General features: G+C 39.4%; 3 protein-coding genes across 14 annotated transcripts in view; all 3 read right to left on the reverse strand.

Moving 5' to 3' along the window:
• LOC307140223 (protocadherin gamma-A11-like) overlaps window positions 1–20,486 on the reverse strand; it is a gene marked incomplete at its 5' end in the record, with an annotated part of 277,967 nt that overhangs the window by 149,556 nt on the left and 107,925 nt on the right. The gene's annotated exons all lie outside the window — the stretch shown is intronic.
• Window positions 983–4,430, reverse strand: LOC307139480 (protocadherin gamma-A12-like; the record flags this gene model as incomplete). Its single annotated transcript, XM_079838479.1, has 3 exons — window positions 983–994; window positions 1,238–3,623; window positions 4,423–4,430. 3 exons carry the CDS (start codon window positions 4,428–4,430, stop codon window positions 983–985), a joined length of 2,406 nt encoding a protein of 801 aa, XP_079694605.1.
• Window positions 4,596–19,255, reverse strand: LOC307139481 (uncharacterized protein; the record flags this gene model as incomplete). Its single annotated transcript, XM_079838480.1, has 4 exons — window positions 4,596–4,624; window positions 4,745–4,754; window positions 4,862–7,277; window positions 16,992–19,255. 4 exons carry the CDS (start codon window positions 19,253–19,255, stop codon window positions 4,596–4,598), a joined length of 4,719 nt encoding a protein of 1,572 aa, XP_079694606.1.

A 20,486-nucleotide genomic window follows, 5' to 3' on the forward strand; every position in this document is an offset into this window, starting at 1 on the left:
CGTCGGGATTTGAATGTTGTTTTAAAACGAAATAATTGTTCCTTGTGAGAATATAATTTTGCAATGAATTTAATTCTACATCGGCATCATGTGCACTCTCTAGTGCAAAGCGTGAACCAGTGGTCGCTGATTCGCTTATTTCAAAATTAATTTTGTTTTTCTCGAATACAGGGGAATTATCATTTACGTCTATAATTTCAACCGTTACCTGATGCAGTTCAATTGGGTTCTCTAGAATGATCTCGAAGCTGAAGCTGCACGGTGTGGTGTCGCCGCATAGCTGTTCTCGGTCTATTCTCTCACTCACGACTAGAATCCCTTTGTCTGTTCTAAGCTCTGCGTATTGGGTGCTTTCTCCGGTCACGATACGCGCTCGACCCGCTCGAAGCCTTTTCAAATCGAGCCCCAGATCTTGTGCTACATTACCAATAAGCGAGCCTTTACTCATTTCTTCAGGGATGGAGTACCGGATTTGAGAGATGGCAAAAGGAACGTAACACGAGATGAAAAACAATACTTGCCACTGCGGTCGGAAGAAAACATGCCACCGAGAACATCCATTTCGATAAAAATCCTTAACAGCCATACTGATTAGAAAGCAAGTTCACCATTAATATTCCAGTATTCAATGAAATAAAAGCACATTCCAAGGTATGCCTACAAAAAAAAAAACTTTTATATTCGTTTGGAAGAGAAAAGGAAAGAGATAGTCACCCTCTCACCATCCCGTGACGAATGAAACAGAGGGAGACTGCTGCGTCACAGCGCGCACTGATTGGGCGCGGCCAATGTTTACTGTTAGACAAGCAAATTGCACAAAGCATTTCATTGACCACAGCGGCCCTTAGAGTCCAAAATAAGCATCAGCAGAATGCATACATTTCAAAAGAAATGTTAGACAAAGAAAAAATATAATAAATTTAAATCGACAGCAGCGCTGCCCAATCTCATTACAGGTAAGTGAAGATAAACGAGTAAAATGTCACAGTTTCTCCTGACATGAAATGCAAGGAGAGATGCAAATAAAACGTGCTGTGTAAGAAGTCTGCACCGAAGATGAATTCATACCGTTTATCACATGATCATATTACATTGAGTAATTACTACTACTATTAATAATAATAATCAGGGACTGCAGATGAAAATTAGCTAGTAGCTAAATCTTGCGCAAGGATCTCTTCTCTTGTGAGATTAATGTTTTGTGTGTGTGTGTGTGTGTGTGTGCATGGTTCCATACAAATAAATCAATAATAACAACAATAATAATATAATAATAATAATATTTTCTCACCTCTACCGGCGAATCTAATTCATCCAACACGTTTCTCTCGTTGGGCGCGCGCTGCACTGTCCCTGTAGAATTAGGATCCACTATCAACACGTTCTGACTTGCAGGTCTGACAAACTTACAGTCACTTCTTCTGGAATCGGTCGTTCTGTAAACCTCATAATTATACGCGTGCTGAAGAGTTCCTGTGCCCACGGTGTCCGCGTAACGCGGTGGATAGTACGGAATAACTGGAAGACTGGACTTGTAATACAGACGAGATTGTCTCCACCTGTATATTTTAACAGATATTATGACGACTAAACACGTTACGAAAAGAAATGACACTGCAGCCAAGGCCAGGACCAGATAGAAAGTCAGGTTATTGTTGTATTCCTTGTCGTGCGTAAAGTCAGTGAACTCCGAGAGCACTTCAGGGAAGCTGTCCGCCACCGCCACGTTAACATTGACTGTAGCTGATCGAGAGGGCTGGCCGTTGTCCTCCACTACAACAGTGAGTCTTTGTTTGACAGCATCTTTATCTGTCACTTGGCGAACAGTTCTTATTTCTCCATTCTGTAAGCCCACTTCAAACAGCGCCCTGTCTGTGGCTTTCTGCAGTTTATATGAGAGCCAGGCATTCTGTCCAGAGTCCACATCAACAGCCACCACTTTAGTCACCAGATAACCCACATCTGCCGAACGAGGCACTATTTCAGCCACCACAGAAGCGCCTGACTGGACCGGATACAGAACCTGAGGCGCGTTGTCATTCTGGTCTTGGATGAAAATGTTCACGGTTACATTGCTACAAAGCGGAGGAGAGCCTCCGTCCTGCGCTATAATAGTAATCTTAATGTTTTTGATCTGTTCATAATCAAAAGAGCGCACTGCGTGTACAACCCCACTCTCCGCGTTAACAGAAACATAAGTTCCTACAGGAGACCCGCCCAAGTCGCTTTCTTCTAGAAGGTAAGATATACGAGCATTTTGATTTTCATCCGGGTCATGAGCTCTGATTCTGAGAATAGAAACGCCGGGTGAATTATTCTCGAGCAAGAATGAATTATAAACACTGTCCTTAAAAACTGGGGCATTATCATTGACATCCGTTACTTTAAGGTGAAATGTTTTTCTGCTTGTTAAAGGCGGCTTCCCGGAATCAGTGGCGATAACAGTGATGTTGTACTCAGACAACTTCTCACGATCTAGAATAGCATTCGTGACTAAAGAATAATAATTTCTTAAAGTCGATTTTATTGCAAAATCTCCAGATCCTTCGATAAAACAACTGACTTTGCCATTATCATCAGTGTCTGAGTCCTTAACATTAATTATTGCAATTGTAGTATCAGGTGGAGCGTTTTCAGATACCGTGCTCGAGAAAGACATTGTATTAATGACAGGTGCATTGTCGTTTACATCAATGACCTCTAATGCAATTTTACTCGAATCAGTTAATCCACCCTGATCCCTAGCCTCGACTGTAAGTTCAAATTTAGTATCTTTTTCATGATCAATTTCTCCAACAACAGAAACAATGCCAGTGTTGCTGTCAATATTGAATAACTGCGCAGCAGTTCCTTTTTGTTTGTAGAAATTGTATGTTATTCGCCCATTTGAACCAGTGTCTGCATCTGTGGCGTTAACGGTAGTAATGTACTCGCCCTTCGGTGCATTTTCCATCACAGATGCCCTGTAAACAGTCTGGTTAAACACAGGGGCATTGTCATTCACATCTAAAACAGTAACATCTATATTAACAGAGCCAGACCTCTGCGGGTTTCCGCCATCTACAGCGATCAGCTTCAGAGATAGATGAGGATGCTCCTCCCGGTCTAACGCTTTCTGTAAAACCATTTCAGCGTATTTACTGCCGTCTGGACTTGAGTGTTGCTTTAAAACAAAATGGTTATTTGACGATAAAATGTAATTCTGCAGTGAGTTCACGCCTACGTCGTGATCATCTGCGCTTTCCAACAAAAAGCGTGAACCCAGCGTTGCAGACTCACTAATTTCGAATTTTAATTCTTTGTTCTGAAACGACGGCGCGTGATCATTTTCATCCAATATTTCAACAGTAACTGGGTGCAGCTCCATTGGGTTCTCTAGAATGATCTCGAAGCTGAAGCTGCACGGTGTGGTGTCGCCGCATAGCTGTTCTCGGTCTATTCTCTCACTCACGACTAGCATCCCTTTGTCTGTTCTAAGCTCTGCGTATTGAGTGCTTTCTCCGGTCACGATACGCGCTCGACCCGCTCGAAGCCTTTTCAAATCGAGCCCCAGATCCTGTGCTACATTACCTATGAGAGAACCTTTCTTCATCTCCTCCGGAATCGAATATCGTATTTGTCCGCTTGCAGTGTAAAAACAACAAGAAAAAAACATTGATAACAGCCACAGCATTTTCCATCGCCAATGACTGCATTCTGTCATCCAACAGCTCCGTTGCATCATAATCACAGGGTTAACAAAGATAAAATCCAATTAAAATGTTGAGATGTACTCCAAGATGGTGTCAGGAAAAATAATGCAAAGAAAAATTTACTGCAAACCTTAGTATCTCCCGCACACAAGCCTGAATAAAAATGTCGAGGCAGCCTTGCCCTCATCTGCCAACACGCAAGAAAATGGGGAGGGGTAAAGATTGCTGGATGACAAAGCACACCATATAACGTTTCGCTGATCAACAGCGGCCCTTGCTGTTCGAAGTGAGCGTTAACAAGCCTAAGTAATTCTACAAAATAAATGAATTATGAAGTGAAAGAAACTATCGAAAAACATTTGTCTAAAAAAAAGAACAACAGTACTGTTGCTGTCCATAAAAGAAGTGCTTAAACGAAATAATACGATTAAATAAGAAAAAAAGTGGGTGCTAGAAGCTTCAGTATATATATATATATATATATATATATATATATATATATATATATATATATATATATATATATATATATATATATATATATATATATATATATATATATATATATATATATATTTTTGTTTTGCCTTTTTCATGCTTTATCGGACAGGACAGTGGCTGACAGGAAAGCATGGGGTGGAGAAGGGAGAACGGGATCGGCAAAGGACCTCGAGTCGGGATTCGACCTCTGGTACCCGGAGGTGCAGTTACATTGCAATGCGCTATTCACTTGGCCATCAACGCCGACAACAAACGAATAATTATTAATAATACATATTTAAAAAGACTACATCAAGCGATTTATAAGCATATCATAGGCAGCATACAGAGAATAAGAATTATTGAAACGAGGTCCGTGTTCAGCACCAAGGACAGCACCACACCACCGGCTGTTTAAATATCTCATTTAGCCATAATCACAAAATTGCAGACTACCAGCATCAAAAATCACATATTGTAAAATCTTTGTGAAGTAGAAAAATAAAAATCCTGCACACTAATCTAGTATGTATCATCACAAACATATTTAATGAACGTTTTGGTCAATTTACCTTTCTCAGGCTGACAAAACATGCAAATGTGCAAAAGAGAACACATCATTTAGAGTGACAATCAGCTGTTAGTCATAAGTAAAAGCTATTAAAAAAGTCACATTTGTGCAAACTCACCAGTGTGCTGCGCGCATCGGTACAGTCAGCGGTTCGCGTCTCCTTTGGAATTGTTTCTGTTCCACTCACGTCAACACTCATCAGACTTTGACTGATGGGTGCGAAATACTTAACATCACTTTTCCTGGAGTCTGTGGTTCTGTAAATTTCATAATTATGCACGTGCTGAAGAGTTCCTGTGCCCACAGTGTCCGCGTAACGCGGTGGATAGTACGGAATGACTGGAAGATTAGACTGAAAGTACATACGCGATTGCCTCCATCTGTAGATTTTAACAGATATTATGACGACTAGACATGTTATGAAAAGAAATGACACTGCAGCCAAGGCCAGGACCAGATAGAAAGTTAGGTTATTGTTGTATTCCTTGTCGTGCGTAAAGTCAGTGAACTCCGAGAGCACTTCAGGGAAGCTGTCCGCCACCGCCACGTTAACATTGACTGTAGCTGATCGAGAGGGCTGGCCGTTGTCCTCCACTACAACAGTGAGTCTTTGTTTGACAGCATCTTTATCTGTCACTTGGCGTACAGTTCTTATTTCTCCATTCTGTAAGCCCACTTCAAACAGCGCCCTGTCTGTGGCTTTCTGCAGTTTATATGAGAGCCAGGCATTCTGTCCAGAGTCCACATCAACAGCCACCACTTTAGTCACCAGATAACCCACATCTGCCGAACGAGGCACTATTTCAGCCACCACAGAAGCGCCTGACTGGACCGGATACAGAACCTGAGGCGCGTTGTCATTCTGGTCCTGAACGCTAATGAGAACTGTCGCATTTGAACCGAGAGGTGGAGACCCTCCATCCTGCGCTCTCACGTGTATTTTAAACTCTTTCATCTGTTCATAATCAAATGATCGCACCGCGTGGATAATTCCATTGTCTGCGTTAACAGAGAAGTACGTTGAAACAGGAGAACCATTTACATCGGATTCTATGATATAATACGCGATACGCGCGTTTTGCCCTGAGTCAGGGTCTGTTGCTTGAAGAGTCAACAAAGAAACGCCGGGAGAGTTATTCTCTGATATATATGTTTTATATTCACGCTGACTAAAGGCTGGCGCATTGTCGTTGATATCAGTGACATCTAGTGAAATCGTTTTTTTACTGAATAATGAGGGGCTGCCTTCGTCTGATGCAACTAACGTTAGGTTAAAACTGGAAGCTTTTTCTCGGTCTAGTGGCGCGTCGGTTACTAAAGTGTAGTACTTACGCGGCGATGGCTTAATTGTAAAGGGATACTTTTGCTCTAAACTTAGGCGGACCTGTCCATTTTTACCAGAGTCTACATCCTGAACGCTTATTAAAGCTACAATGGTGCCAGGTGGAGAATCCTCTTGTATTTTACCTGAAAACGATGTCATGGTTATAATCGGGCTATTGTCATTAACATCTACAACATCTATAAACAGCTTACTGCCACCTGCGAGACCACCTCGGTCTTTAGCTTGAAGGTTAATTTCATAATGTTGAATTGATTCAAAATCTAGATTTCCAATTAGTTTAATTTCACCTGTATGCGCATTGATTTCGAAGATGTGCGCTGCGTCCTCCTCTATGTGAGTAAATGAATACGTGACATTGCCATTGTAACCTTCATCTGCATCAGATGCACTTACTTTAGTTATCAACGTCCCTTTAATTGCGTTCTCAGCTACACTTGCTTTATACAACGATTCTATAAAAATGGGAACATTATCGTTGGCATCAAGGACAGTAACGAGTATTTTAACAGTTCCAGAGCGCGGCGGGTCTCCGCCATCCATAGCCGTTAATACAAGCGAATGCTCGCTCTGTTTCTCTCTGTCCAGCACTGACTGCAACACCATCTCTGCATACTTGCTGCCGTCTGAGCGACTGTGCTGCTTTAAAGCAAAATGATCAGTAGGTTTCAGACTATAGCTCTGGAGAGAATTCAATCCAACATCGGGATCAGTCGCGGTGTCTAACAAGAAAATGGTGCCTATAGGCGTGGACTCGCTAATCTCCAAAATGATTTCTCTCTTAGAAAAAACGGGTGCGTGATCATTGATGTCTTGAATCTCGATTGTAATCGAGAAAAATTCAAGAGGGTTTTCGAGCAAGATCTCAAGACCGAAACTACACGGTGATTTTTGTCCGCAGAGCTGCTCTCTGTCTATTCTCTCTTTCACCACCAAATGTCCTTTGTTACGGTTCAGTTCGACATATTGTCTACTGTCATCAATAACGAGACGCGCTCGGCCAGACACCAACCTTTTCACATCCAAACCGAGATCCTTCGCCACATCTCCGACGAACAATCCTGCTCTCATTTCCTCTGGAATGGAGTAACGAATCTGCCCGGACGCTGCGTTCAGCACGAATAAAAGAAAAATGGAGAATCCTTCTTGCCATTTTGCATACCGCCGCAAATCTCTTTTGTTATCCCCCATCCTGCAAATGTAGTAATCCGAGGAAAATGCAATCATACACTCCCAGTTTTCAAATATTCAAGCATTTAAAAATCCCCTCTGCTTTGTTCAGAATGTTCCAAAACGAGCTTCATGTACAAACAGCGCTTCGCCTGTTTTCTCTGTCCTGTCTGACGCAATGTCTTCTGGACGCAGATCCTTTGAGCACTATCCTCTCACTGGGCAACAGCACCTCTCACAGTCAATAAGAAACACAACAGCAGTGCTCCATTGTCCAGTATTAGGGCAAAAAGAGCGGATTTATGATAGTGCAATATGAGGCTCATGCACATTACTGTTTCTATTGTCATTACTGGACAGAAACTTGATAGTGAGTACTTGGTGCTTAAAACAAATGATGTCTTATTAGCAAAGTTAGGGAGGAGCATGTTCAAATGACCTATCCAATCAGCATGAGAGGAGGCTTATAAATAAGTAGCCGACTCACCTATTTTCCTGGACAGTTTTTCTGCATCCCTCCACAACCCTGTCCCCTCACACTCACCTGCTTACTATCTTAACCAGAGATATGGGGGAGTACTCTGGGTTCGGGACACATTTCGAGCTCAGAGCCCTCCCTCAGACAGCACGCCAAATACGCATACTCTTTTACTCCATCTAATCCTTTGTAAGTGTGAACTCGTGAAGTAAAATTCATCATTGTGATGAGCTCAGTGCAGGAACAGAGTCATGAAAAAAATACAATGCAGAATTAAATAAAGTCAACCCAACCATATTTGAGCAATTACAGTTTATCATGAACCAATAACATATGTAACTCCATGACATGTGTTTAACAAGAGGGTGGCCCAATTGTGTAATATCGAGCCAGTCAAATGAGATGCTGTCTAAGCTAGCTGATGGTGACCCACATTTGAAAGGATGAAAGTCAGTGAATTGTGATATGCAAAAACCAGACACAATCCTCAGTCTGGTCCTGTAAAAGCTGAATGTGTGTGTGTGTGTGTGTGTGTGTGCTTGTTTATATGATTTAAAAGGACACATTTGTATAATGGGTATTACATTGGTATTATAACGTAAACTTAAGGACATTTCATGAGCCCTCACAATTAAAATGGCTTAAAAAACATACTTAACAACGTTAAAAATGTAGAAATGCATAAAGCCGTGTGTGATGGGTAGGTTTAGGGAGATATAATATACAGTTTGTACAGTGTAAACACAATTATGCCTATAGAATGTCCTCATAATGATAGGTGCACCAACATGAGTGTGTATGTGTGTGTGTTTCAAATAACATGACAAGTGCAAAAGTTTCTGTTGTCAAAGCTTCACAGCAATTAAAATAAAATATCATTTTCAGTGACACTGTACAATAAGGTTTAACGCATTACCTAGCGAACACATTATGTTTTGTGAACTAATGTTTTTTAATCTGGGACAATTTTACAAATACATTTTTCAACGTTTTAGGTGGTATAAATGAGCATTGTTATGAATGAACACGAACCACGAATGAACAGTAATATATTATTGATTTTATTGACATATTTATAAATGTTTTTAAATGTTATTCTTAGTTTATGATGAATTGAACTTATGTTAAACAAATGATAAATTGTTACCAGAGTTTATTTACAGTATGACACTGATCATTTTACAATGTTTGCAGCTATTTAGATACAGACGCAGGGTGTGTGTTATTGTGCCTGTATGTGGTTTTGGGTTCTTCAGATGATTCGAACGTGTACACTGCTGTGTGGATGCATGAAACATGAGCAGCTATGAAGCTGCCGCATAGTCATACATACTTAGTGTGATGAGACTGCATTATTCACACTGTGTCCCATATAGCCTGATGCTTTTTAATGCAGTAAAAGTGGGCCAGAGCCTAGCCTTAAAGCATAGTGACACACTGCTGCAGCAGGGGAGACCTAAATAGTGCAGACTCTCTCTCTCTCTCTCTCTCTCTCTCTCTCTCTCTCTCTCTCTCTCTCTCTCTCTCTCTCTCTCTTTCACACACACACATGCAGTAAGATGATGCAGTGTCTCTGGCAGTGTTTTAGTGAACCACCACAAGATGGAGCACTGCACACACTGTATGCATCCATCCATATACTGAACTGAACATGAGCAAACAGCCCATCATGAGCTCTTTCTCTAAAAGTAAAAACATGTAGCAGAGGTGTTATGGTAGGTGAGAATATGAAAATTGAAATGAGAACGAAAGAGAGAGATCGAAAGTGTATAGAGAAGTGAAAAAAAGCAGTATAACTAATATATGTTTCTTACCTAAGAGGCGATTGATTCGTTTCATTAGGATGAAGCGCAGGTGCAGGACATGGAGGGAAGAGAAGAGAAAGAACATAATGAACAAAAATTGATTTACAAATTTTATTGATTTGTTCAAGAACTTACACTGCATACAATAATGGTGTTTGCCAAGGCAAGCATCTGTTTTAGTGATTAAACAAAATACAAGATCTAAACATTAAAATGAGAGGGATCACACCCAAAGTGCACTCAGAAAAGCCACAAAACACTGAGGATGGCTTTCACAAGAACACTGTAACATAATGGCTATCTATCATACACAATGGCATCATCATGATCTCCATGTTGATCAGAAAGTATACACTGAGAAATACAAGAGCATGTGTGACATGAGGAGACATTTCTGCTTGTCACCATCCAATAGCTTTTCATGAAGGCAGCTCTGCATGTGTGCACAAAAATAACAATCAGAATACAAGTCTGTGTTTTAATATTTTGCTGTTCATTTTCTCTTACACACACACACACACACACACACACACACACACACACACACACACACACACACACACACACACACACACACACACACACACACACACACACACACACACACACACACACACACACACACACACACACACACACACACACACACACACACACACACACACACACACACACACACATGTTTGTTTTTGTGAAATGTGAGGACATTCCATAGGCGTAATGGTTTTTATACCGTACAAACCATATTTTCTATCCCCTTACACTGCCCCTGCCCCTAAACCTAGCCCTCACAGGAGACTGTGCAGTTCACTTTCTGTGAAAAAAAACTTGTTCTGTATGATTTATAAGCATTTTGAAAAGTGAGGACATGGGGAACGTCCTCATATTTCACCCTCTTTTTGTAATACCTGTGTCATACCCATGTCATTATACATTTATGTCCTGATATTTCACAAAAACATGCCACACACACACACACACACACACACACACACACACACACACACACACACACACACACACACACACACACACACACACACACACACACACACACACACACACACACACACACACACACACACACACACACACACACACACACACACACACACACACACACACACACACAGAACCGTACAGCAGAAGTAGGCCTGCCTAAAGCAACATTTTAAACACACATGGATGAACACTTTAAATAGCACACAGTCACTGACTGGAATATGTACAGCATTCTGTGGACACAGATCTGCAGTACATCACAGTTCCAATACTGTACACTCTCAGAAAAAGAGGTACAAAAGCTATTACTGTGGTGATATGATTTCCAATAGTCCTAATATGTACCTTTAATGTACTTATATGCACCCTTTAGGGGTAAATAAGGTACAAGGGTGTACCTTTTGAAAGGGTAACCATCCAAGTGACCACTTTTGTACCTTTTTCTTGGAGTGATACCAAGAATTTAACTACATGCGTATATTCCATACATTCATAACTGGCACTCAGAACAACTATTGTTAAGTCAACTATGATTAATTAATAAAACACTTTTTATGTTGTTTTTTTAAGCTGTATATTAACCATCAGAAGATCTTATTTTAATTGAATCCGCTCTAATGTCACTTAAAAAATCTCTAAATTTAGCTCAGAATGATATTTGATTTGAAAAGTAATTGCAAATTCACCCCAATCTCTCTTTTGTAGCATTATTGTGGCTTTATGTATGCTCACGTGTATGCGTCAGGCGATCCATGGTCCGATTAAATGCATGTCAGAACATGTTATACACTGCAGATAAGCTCAGTGCATAGTCACAGTTAGAACACACACACAAACATCTGCTCAGAGAAAACATCAGTCCATCTAGGCTCTATATTTAATCAAGCAGACCCAGTGAAAAACAAATGAACAGTTTACATGTGGCCTTGTAGTCACGAGACAATCATTCTTTATCCTAGATAAGAAGCTCAAATCATGAGTCTGGACCTTTGTTAAATTATGGTTAGATATATCATAAACTTCTAATTTTTAGACTCATCAAAATATGACAATTTCATGGCAAAGTATCTTAATGATAAATGTTATAAAAATGTTCAATGAAGATAATCTCTGCACTAGACTTTTCACACCTTTAACCCTGAGTATAGTAACATTTCTCAGTAACTTTAAACCCTGCAATAGAAATCTCTGCTCTAGAGCACAAGTGAAGCATGCACACACGCACGCACGCACGCACGCACACACACACACACACACACACACACACACACAGTATATACTGCAGTTCAAAAGTTTTAATCGCTAAGATTTTTTATGTTTTTAGAAGAAGTCTCTTGTGCTCACCAAAGCTGCATTTATTTGATTAAAAATACAAAAAACAGCAATTTTGTGAAATATTATTAAAATGTAAAATAACTGTTTTATATGTGAATATATTGTAAAATGTAATTTATTCTTGTGATCAAAGCTGAATTTTCAGCATCACTCCAGTCTTCAGTGTCACATAATCCTTCAGAAATCATTATAATATGATGATTTGATGCTCAAGAAACATTTATGATTATTATCAATGTTGAAAACAGTTGTATAAAACATTTTTTTCAGGATTCTTTGATGAATAGAAAGTTCAAAATAACAGCATTTATTTTAAATAGAATATTTTTTAAACATTATAAATGTCTTTAATGTCACTTTTGATCAATTGAATGCATCCTTGCTGAATACATGTATTCATTTCTTTAAGTTCTTTCCACCCCAAAAAAATAAACAAAAAATTCTAACTGACCAAAAACCTTTGAATGGTAATACAATGTTGCAAAAGCTTTCTATTTCAGATAAATACTGTTCTTTTGAACTTTCTATTCATCAAATATTTTTTTACACAACTGTTTTCAACATTGATAATAATCATAAATGTTTCTTGAGCAGAAAATCATCATATTAGAATGATTTCTGAAGGATCACGTGACACTGAAGACTGGAGTAATGATGCTGAAAATTCAGCTTTGATCACAGAAATAAATTACATTTTAAAATATATTCAAATAGAAAACAATATTTCACAATATTACTGTTGTATATATATTTTTTTAAATATTTTTTTATAAAATAAATGCAGCCTTGGTGAGCATAAGAGACTTAAAAAATTGTACAGATCAAAAACTTTTGAACGGCATTGTATATATATATAGCACTGCCAAAGATACTGTATGAATTACGAACTGAAAGTATGACAAGTGTAACTCATGAAATAAGATAACTTAGTACTAGGCTTTCAAGTAACAACTTCAAGGCCACTTTACAATTGTATCTTATGGTACCTGGATTGATCTGTCATCGCACTGGTTACTGCAAGCACATTTACTGTCAACAGCAAAGAGACAACCTACCTGAGTTAAATACAACATGCATATCTCTGATTAAACACAGGACATACTGGGGCACTAGGAAGACTGCTGTTCAATATTCATTCATAAATGTCATTCATTTATGAAGATCATTCATAAATGTGTCTAATGTTACAAGCAGTATACTTTCCCACTTAAAAGAGATGCTGAGATTGTGCATATTTTGATAAACATTTTTTATTAATATAACTTATAATGCTGAAAGTCACTTTACAAAGCACAGAATGCACATAAACAGCACTATTCAGAGTAAATGGTAAAATAACTAAAGTATAAATGTAGACACCTCCAGTGACAGTGGTTTTGATGATTTAAAGGTTTGCAATTTAAGGTTAAGAACCAGTTAAATCACCAGTAACAAATTGCACATAGAAGACTGAATTTATGAGAAAGGATAAGATTGGAGTCTTCATAACACGTCAGCTTAATATGTATAAAACCAAAAATAAAGCGCTAGAGTACAGAAAGACAGATGAGGATGAAATTGTGATAAATCCGGTTCACAGACGCAGATGTGAAATGCAGATTCAACTTCTTTCAACTATATAATCTTTCAATCTGAGAGAGAGAGAGAGAGAGAGAGAGAGAGAGAGAGAGAGAGAGAGAGAGAGAGATTGTCCCTTTATAACGTATTAATTATTAATTTACTTGTTTTGTTGTTGTTGTTGTTGTTTTGTTCATTAATTGTGATATATTTATGGGCCCCACTTTATATTAGGTGGCCTTAACTACTATGTACTCACATCAAAAAATAAGTACAATGTACTTATTGTTTTCATATTGTATTGCACACACTTTTGCTGATATTGAGCTGGGATACGGGTAAAGTTAGGGACAGGTGTGGTGGGATGGGTCAGTTTAAGGGTAGGGTTAGGTGTAAGGGAAGTGTCAACAGTGTAATAATAAATGTAACTACAGACATTAATTACAGCTCTAATTACATGCAGGTATTTTTAAAAATGTAAGTACAATGTAAAATGTATGAAAGTGAAGTGTGGCCAAGTATGGTGACACATACTTGGAATTTGTGCTCTGCATTTAACCCATCCAAGTGCACACACACACCATGAACACACACCCAGAGCAGTGGACAGCCATTTTGCTGCGGCGCCCAGGGAGCAGTTGGGGGTTCGGTGCTATTGAGGGTGGAAGAGGGTGCTAGTTATTCCCCCCACTTTGCTGAGACTCGAACCCGCAACCTTCGGGTTACAAGTCCGACTCTCTAACCATTAGGCCTCGACTGCCTGCCCCGAATAAGTGCATTGAACGACTCTCATATATCAATATATGAGATTCCTTTAAATGTTAGTACATAGTAGTTAAGGCCACCTAATATAAAGTGGGTCCTATGACATGTATGTTTTTTTTCTTTTATTTATCTATATGTTCGTGTTATATGTGACCCGCAGCCACTCATACGGGTAATTTTTTTTTAAATTCAGATGTTTTTATCATCTGAAAGCTGAATAAATAAGCTCAAAATTTGGCCGAGATACAACTATTAGAAAATCTGGAATCTGAGGGTACCAAAAAAAATTGAAATATTGAGAAAATCACCTTTAAAGTGGTCCAAATTAAGTCCTTAGCAATGCATGACAAATAATAATACATTTTTGATATATTTATGGCAGGAAATTTACAAAATATCTTCATGGAACATGATCTTTATTTAATATCCTAATGATTTGGGCATACAATAAAAATCGATCGTTTTGACCCATACAATGTATTGTTGGCTATTGCCACAAATATACCCGTGCGACTTATGACTGGTTTTGAGGTCCAGGGTCACATATGTCTATTGCTAGACCTAAACAGAGCAAGGGTCTGATTCAGGGCCGTGCAGAGAGTTCTTCAGAGGCAGGGGCTCAAATGTAAAAAAGGGGCAATATGTAAATATATATATATATATATATATATATATATATATATATATATATATATATATATATATATATATATATATATATATATATATATATTAGGGGTGTAACGGTACACAAAACTGACGGTTCGGTACGTATCTCGGTTTTGAAGTCACGGTTCAGTACGGATTCGGTACAGCAGTTTTACAAAATTGTGTTTTATTAATTTTTATTCAACAGTGGTTTAATAAAAAAAAAATTGTCTGTTCTTAAATGAATTCAATTATAACTAAAAGTTTCTTAAAGATAATGCTGTAAACTATATAGGGAGCCCTTACATATTGCTATTAAAGATTAACAACAGAGCCCAAACTATTAGCCTAAATTCATTTGCTATTTATTTTTAGATATAATAATCAACACTCATAAGCTTCACATAAAGCAGTTTTTGCATTAATATGTAAATCTAATTATTATTATTTTTTTGATTTATTTGTTGAAATATAATCATTTAGTGGCTGTAATTTTCATGACAGGTTTATTTAAACATACATTAAATAAACAAGACATCACTAACAGGCTAAGTGGTATATAATGAATATATATATATAGGCTAATATAACGAATATATAGGCTAATATAGTGCATGTGTTCAGTGAAAGAGTTAATCTCTCTAGTGAACTCACAGCTGTGGACACTGAATGACTTCTGAGGTAAATGTGATTCTACATGACATTGTTTGTTTACAAGCTGTTTTATTGTCTTTCCGCGGTTGAAACACAGATGGAGCGATTACACAACATATGATACGTTTCAGTAAGTTGTAATGTATCCTCAACATACCTTAAGATATTCATTTCTTTAGGAAGAGATGATCGCGTTCACTCGCGCGCCGCGCGCTGCCGCTTGAAGTTGAACTGATACGCGTCTATCTGTCACGTCACATAATAGAGCGTTAAAACGGCATTTATCGTTTGAATTTCGTGATAAAATGGACTGAATACTTAATATGTTCGTGTGGGAACTCGGATTGAAGTGTGTTCCGCGCTTTAAACAAGCCGACTGTTAACTGTTATAGATTACATTCATAACCGTTCGGTACACGCGCGCACCGTACCGAAAGCCCGAAACGTTAGTTCGTCTGTCCATGTAGTTTTCAACCGATTTATGAATAAGAACAGAAAATTACCGCTCCACTTCACATGCCCAATGGAATTTGAACTTGCTTTGCCAGATCACGATTGGTTGGTGTATATAGGCTACATGACAAACGGGCATTGGTGAATTGTGTAATACTTTAAAATATATAATATATAGATTTGTAATTAAATCAACACATTAGCTCTGATTATGGATGAAAAAAAATATTGGTTTACATTTTTCCCGTAAGGCCACATACTCTCTGAAAGGACCATATTTGGCTCGAGAGCCGCTTCCGAACAGAGGAAAATCAGCAATCAATCAAAACGCACAGCAACGCGTTATGGCAACGCCTCAACAGAAATTGTCCGACTTTTGAGCCGTTCGTTACTATTGTATACATTGTCATCAATGTCATGTTATAATAATCACATTTATTTATTTAGTTTTATTGACCACAATATTATCATTGATATTTGTCTGAGAGGGGCACTTTTGATTCATTTTGAAAAAGGGCAGGGGCTCGAGCACCCAAAGCCCCCCCCTCTGCACGTGCCTGGTCTGATTTGTCAGTAAATGTCTGCACAGTCAAAGATACAATGCAGAGATAGATCCTCATCAAATACAAACTCACTGATTACAGCCTTGTCACAAAAAAAGCAGACAGACATTCATGGCTTCCAAAAGAAAAAAGTAAAGTCTGTGCTCGTTGTGACAGCACACACACGCATATATATGTATTTTCTTTTTTTAAATAATACATTAAAGCAGACCCGCATACAATATTAAAGAGCACACACAAGTCTTTAAAGTGCAATTACAGAACATTGTGGACATACGACAAAAGTGAAGGATTCATGTGTTTTCATGAAACAGGTTAATGTATTATAATGGTGAACATCTGTCATTTGTTTGATTAAAATCTTTTCAGTCTGATCTGTTCACAAGGATTTTCTGTATGATTGCCATCTGGGTTAGAATTGATGTGGCACTAAGAGCGTTGCACGTGCATTGCTGCGGCCACCCACATGCACCGACGTCCCCCTCTTATTCTGCATGTCAAAATCAACAAAGTCAGAGCCGAATCGGAAATCCCCTCTCCACGAGCCTGTGGTTAAGAATGAATTACATCGATCATCCTTCTGCAAAGTATTGAATCGGCTCACGTCGGAGTAGCCAGGTGGTCCGTAGGTAGGAGGAAAAACGGGCAAGTTTGCAGTTGAGCGATACATGTATCTGTGTCTACATAAACTCATATAGACCATAGCAATGATGAGCACAAAGAAAAGACTAGACATGCATGCCACAGCCAGGATTAAATACAGAGCAAGGTCCTTGTGAGCATGTGACTCCTCCATGCCACGTGCCAAGAGCTCGTCGATGATAGGCAAGCCGTCTTCAATCATAATATTGACAGTTGCAGTGGCAGACAAAGACTCAGGCCCGTTATCACTCACAGAGACTAGCAAGGTTTGTTTGATCTCATCATCTTCTGCAAATGGTCTATGTGTCCGAATTTCCCCACAGTGCAGTCCAACAGAGAACAAATTAGTCTGCGTGGCTTTCACAATTCGATAGGACAGCCATGCATTGTGCCCTGCGTCTGCATCAACAGCAACCACTTTAGTGACCAAATAACCTGCAGGAGCAGCTCGGGGCACAATGTCATCCGCAAGGTATCCATCAAAATGAACCGGGTAAAGAACAACCGGAGCATTGTCGTTCCGATCCACAATAAAGACCCGGACAGTGCATGTGCTAGTGAACGGAGGGCTGCCTCCATCACGTGCCATCACTTGAACATGGAAGTGAGTGGACGTTTCATAATCAAAGGGCCGTACGGTAAATATCTCACCGGTCTCTGCGTTAACGGAGAAGAGAGAAGCTGCATCTTCTGAAAGCGAATACAGGATTCTAGCGTTCTGCCCCTCATCTGCATCGTCAGCCCTGACTTTAATGACTGGGGTTCCCTGAGGCTGGTTTTCTGCAAACTGGATGCTGTAGTCACTGTGTCTAAAAATAGGAGGATTATCATTAATGTCGGTGACTGTTATGGCTACAGTTTTGCGGCTGAATAAAGGGGGTGTGCCAGCATCCACAGCAGTCACGGTTATGTTATAGTGAGGACACTTTTCCCGGTCTAAAACTCCATCGATCACAAGCATAAAGTAATTCTTTACTTCTGATACAAGCTTAAATGGCACAACGTCAGATATCTCACATGTGACGTGACCACTGGTGCCAGTATCGAGATCATAAACATGTAGCAAAGCCACCATGGTTCCAGATGTAGCATCTTCTGGCACAGTAGCAGAATTGGACTTTACTGCAATAACAGGTGCATTGTCATTCACATCTATCACATCTATGATGAGTTTACAGTGAGATGACTGTCCTCCTCCATCTTTGGCTTGTACATCCAGCTCATGAGAACTGGCTTCCTCGTAATCCAATGCACCCATGACTCTCACCTCACCAGTTACAGGGTCAACCTCCAAAATCCCCCTCGTCTTATCAGGCACGTGGCTAAAAGAGTAACTAACTTCCCCGTAAATCCCGCTGTCTAAATCGGTTGCATTTAATTGAACCAACACAGAACCTCGAGCTGAATTTTCTTGCGCACTGACTTTATACACCCTTTGATCAAACACAGGAACATTATCGTTAGCGTCTAACACGTGAATGTGAATTGAAGCCGTTCCAGAACGAGAAGGCCGGCCACCATCCACTCCACTTAGGGTCAGAAAGTGATCGGCCTGGTTTTCACGATCCAAAGGTTTTTTGAGGACCAGTTCAGGATATGCATTTCTGTCCATCTGAGTATTCATCTCTAAAGCAAAATAATCACTCTCACTGAGTTGGTAATGCTGAACAGTATTAGCTCCTATGTCAGGATCGTGAGCACTTTCAAGCGGAAAACGCCTTCCCAGGACTGTTGACTCCAGTAGCTCTAGTTCAATCTGACCGTTGTCAAACGCTGGGCTGTTATCGTTGATGTCCTGGATGTCCAAGAGGAGACTGTACACTTTGAGCGGATTCTCCAGTAGCAGTTGAAACTGCAGGGCGCAGGACGGAGACTGTGCGCAAAGCTCTTCGCGGTCCATTCTCTCACTCACCAACAGAGAGCCTGTTTCAGCACTCAGCTCGCAAAACTGTCGGCTGCCCTCCGCAACAACGCGAGCATTGCGCCTCACGAGCTCAGTCACATCTATTCCCAAATCTCTCGCCACATTGCCGATGACGGAGCCTTGCTGCATCTCCTCTGGAACCGAATAACGCACTTCAGCAAGAGAACCACACATGCAGATGAAGCAGAAGCAAAGCTGAAGCCAGAAATGTGCCAGTACGCATCTTGACAAACAAATCATGTTGTAAAATATTAAAATTTAAATAATAAAGAATACAAATAATGACGATAAAAGCGCATTCTGAACAGATCCTACAATAGCTGGGGTAGACACTGTGCTCTGATGCCTGCTCTTGTCGGCTTAGATTTTTATTTTCATCTCTCTCTCTCTCTCTCTCTCTCTCTCTCTCTCTCTGCTCGCCTACAGCACTCCCCTCCCCATCCATCCCTCATCTCTCCCTCCTCTCCTCGCTCTGTAACACTGATTAAACTGGGGCATCAGGGCAGACGGCACAGATGAGATCACTTCCTAAGCTGTGCATAACATGAGAGCGTCACCCAGAGACCAAATATAAGAGTTACAGACCCATACAAAAAAAAAAAAAAAAAAAATTATATACACATATATACAAAAAAATATCCAATCTATCTCACAGTCTCCCCCGGAGAATGTAATAATTTACAAATGTAGGTTTTTCTAAAGATAGAGTTTTTTTTTATTTTATTGTTTCTGTAAATGTACAGTTTAGTTGCAAATTAAAAGTGATAATGTGAATATGTAAAGCTTATAATGTAAAGCTTAATATGTAAAGTGAATAATGTAAAGCTTTTGTTTTTTGTAATACAGCTATGTCATAATTATTCAGCCCCTATTGAACGCTGCTGTTTTTAAGTCACTTATGTGTATGGTATATGGTACAAAATTGTATTAAAACACAATTAAGCCTTTGGAAACTTTATAACAAAAACAAAAATGTGCCAAAAATTCCTGAAATTAGCTTGTGCTGTTACACATACATACATTTAGCTCATGCATGTGCTAAAGTTAAAGGGATAGTTCACCCAAAAATGAAAATTCGCCCATGATTTACTCACCCTCAAGTCATCCTAGGTGTATATGACATTCTTCTTTCAGACGAATACAATCTGCGTTATATTACACAAGTCCAGGCTAATCCAAGCATTAGAATTGGATTCATAGTTGCTCTGTTTTTGAAGTCCATAAAAAGTGCATCTGCCCATCAAATAACTGCTCCACGCGGCTCTGGGGTGTTAATAAAGGCCTTCTGAAGAGAATCGATGCGTTTGTGTAAGAAAAATATCCATATTTAAAACTTTATCAAGTAAACTTTCGACCAACCGCCTTCCCTGTTCAATTTATGGAAAAATTGTTGAAAGTTCCCCTG

This window comes from Gobio gobio, assembly GCF_949357685.1.
Source record: "Gobio gobio genome assembly, chromosome: 16".
In the NCBI taxonomy this organism is placed as follows: domain Eukaryota; kingdom Metazoa; phylum Chordata; class Actinopteri; order Cypriniformes; family Gobionidae; genus Gobio; species Gobio gobio.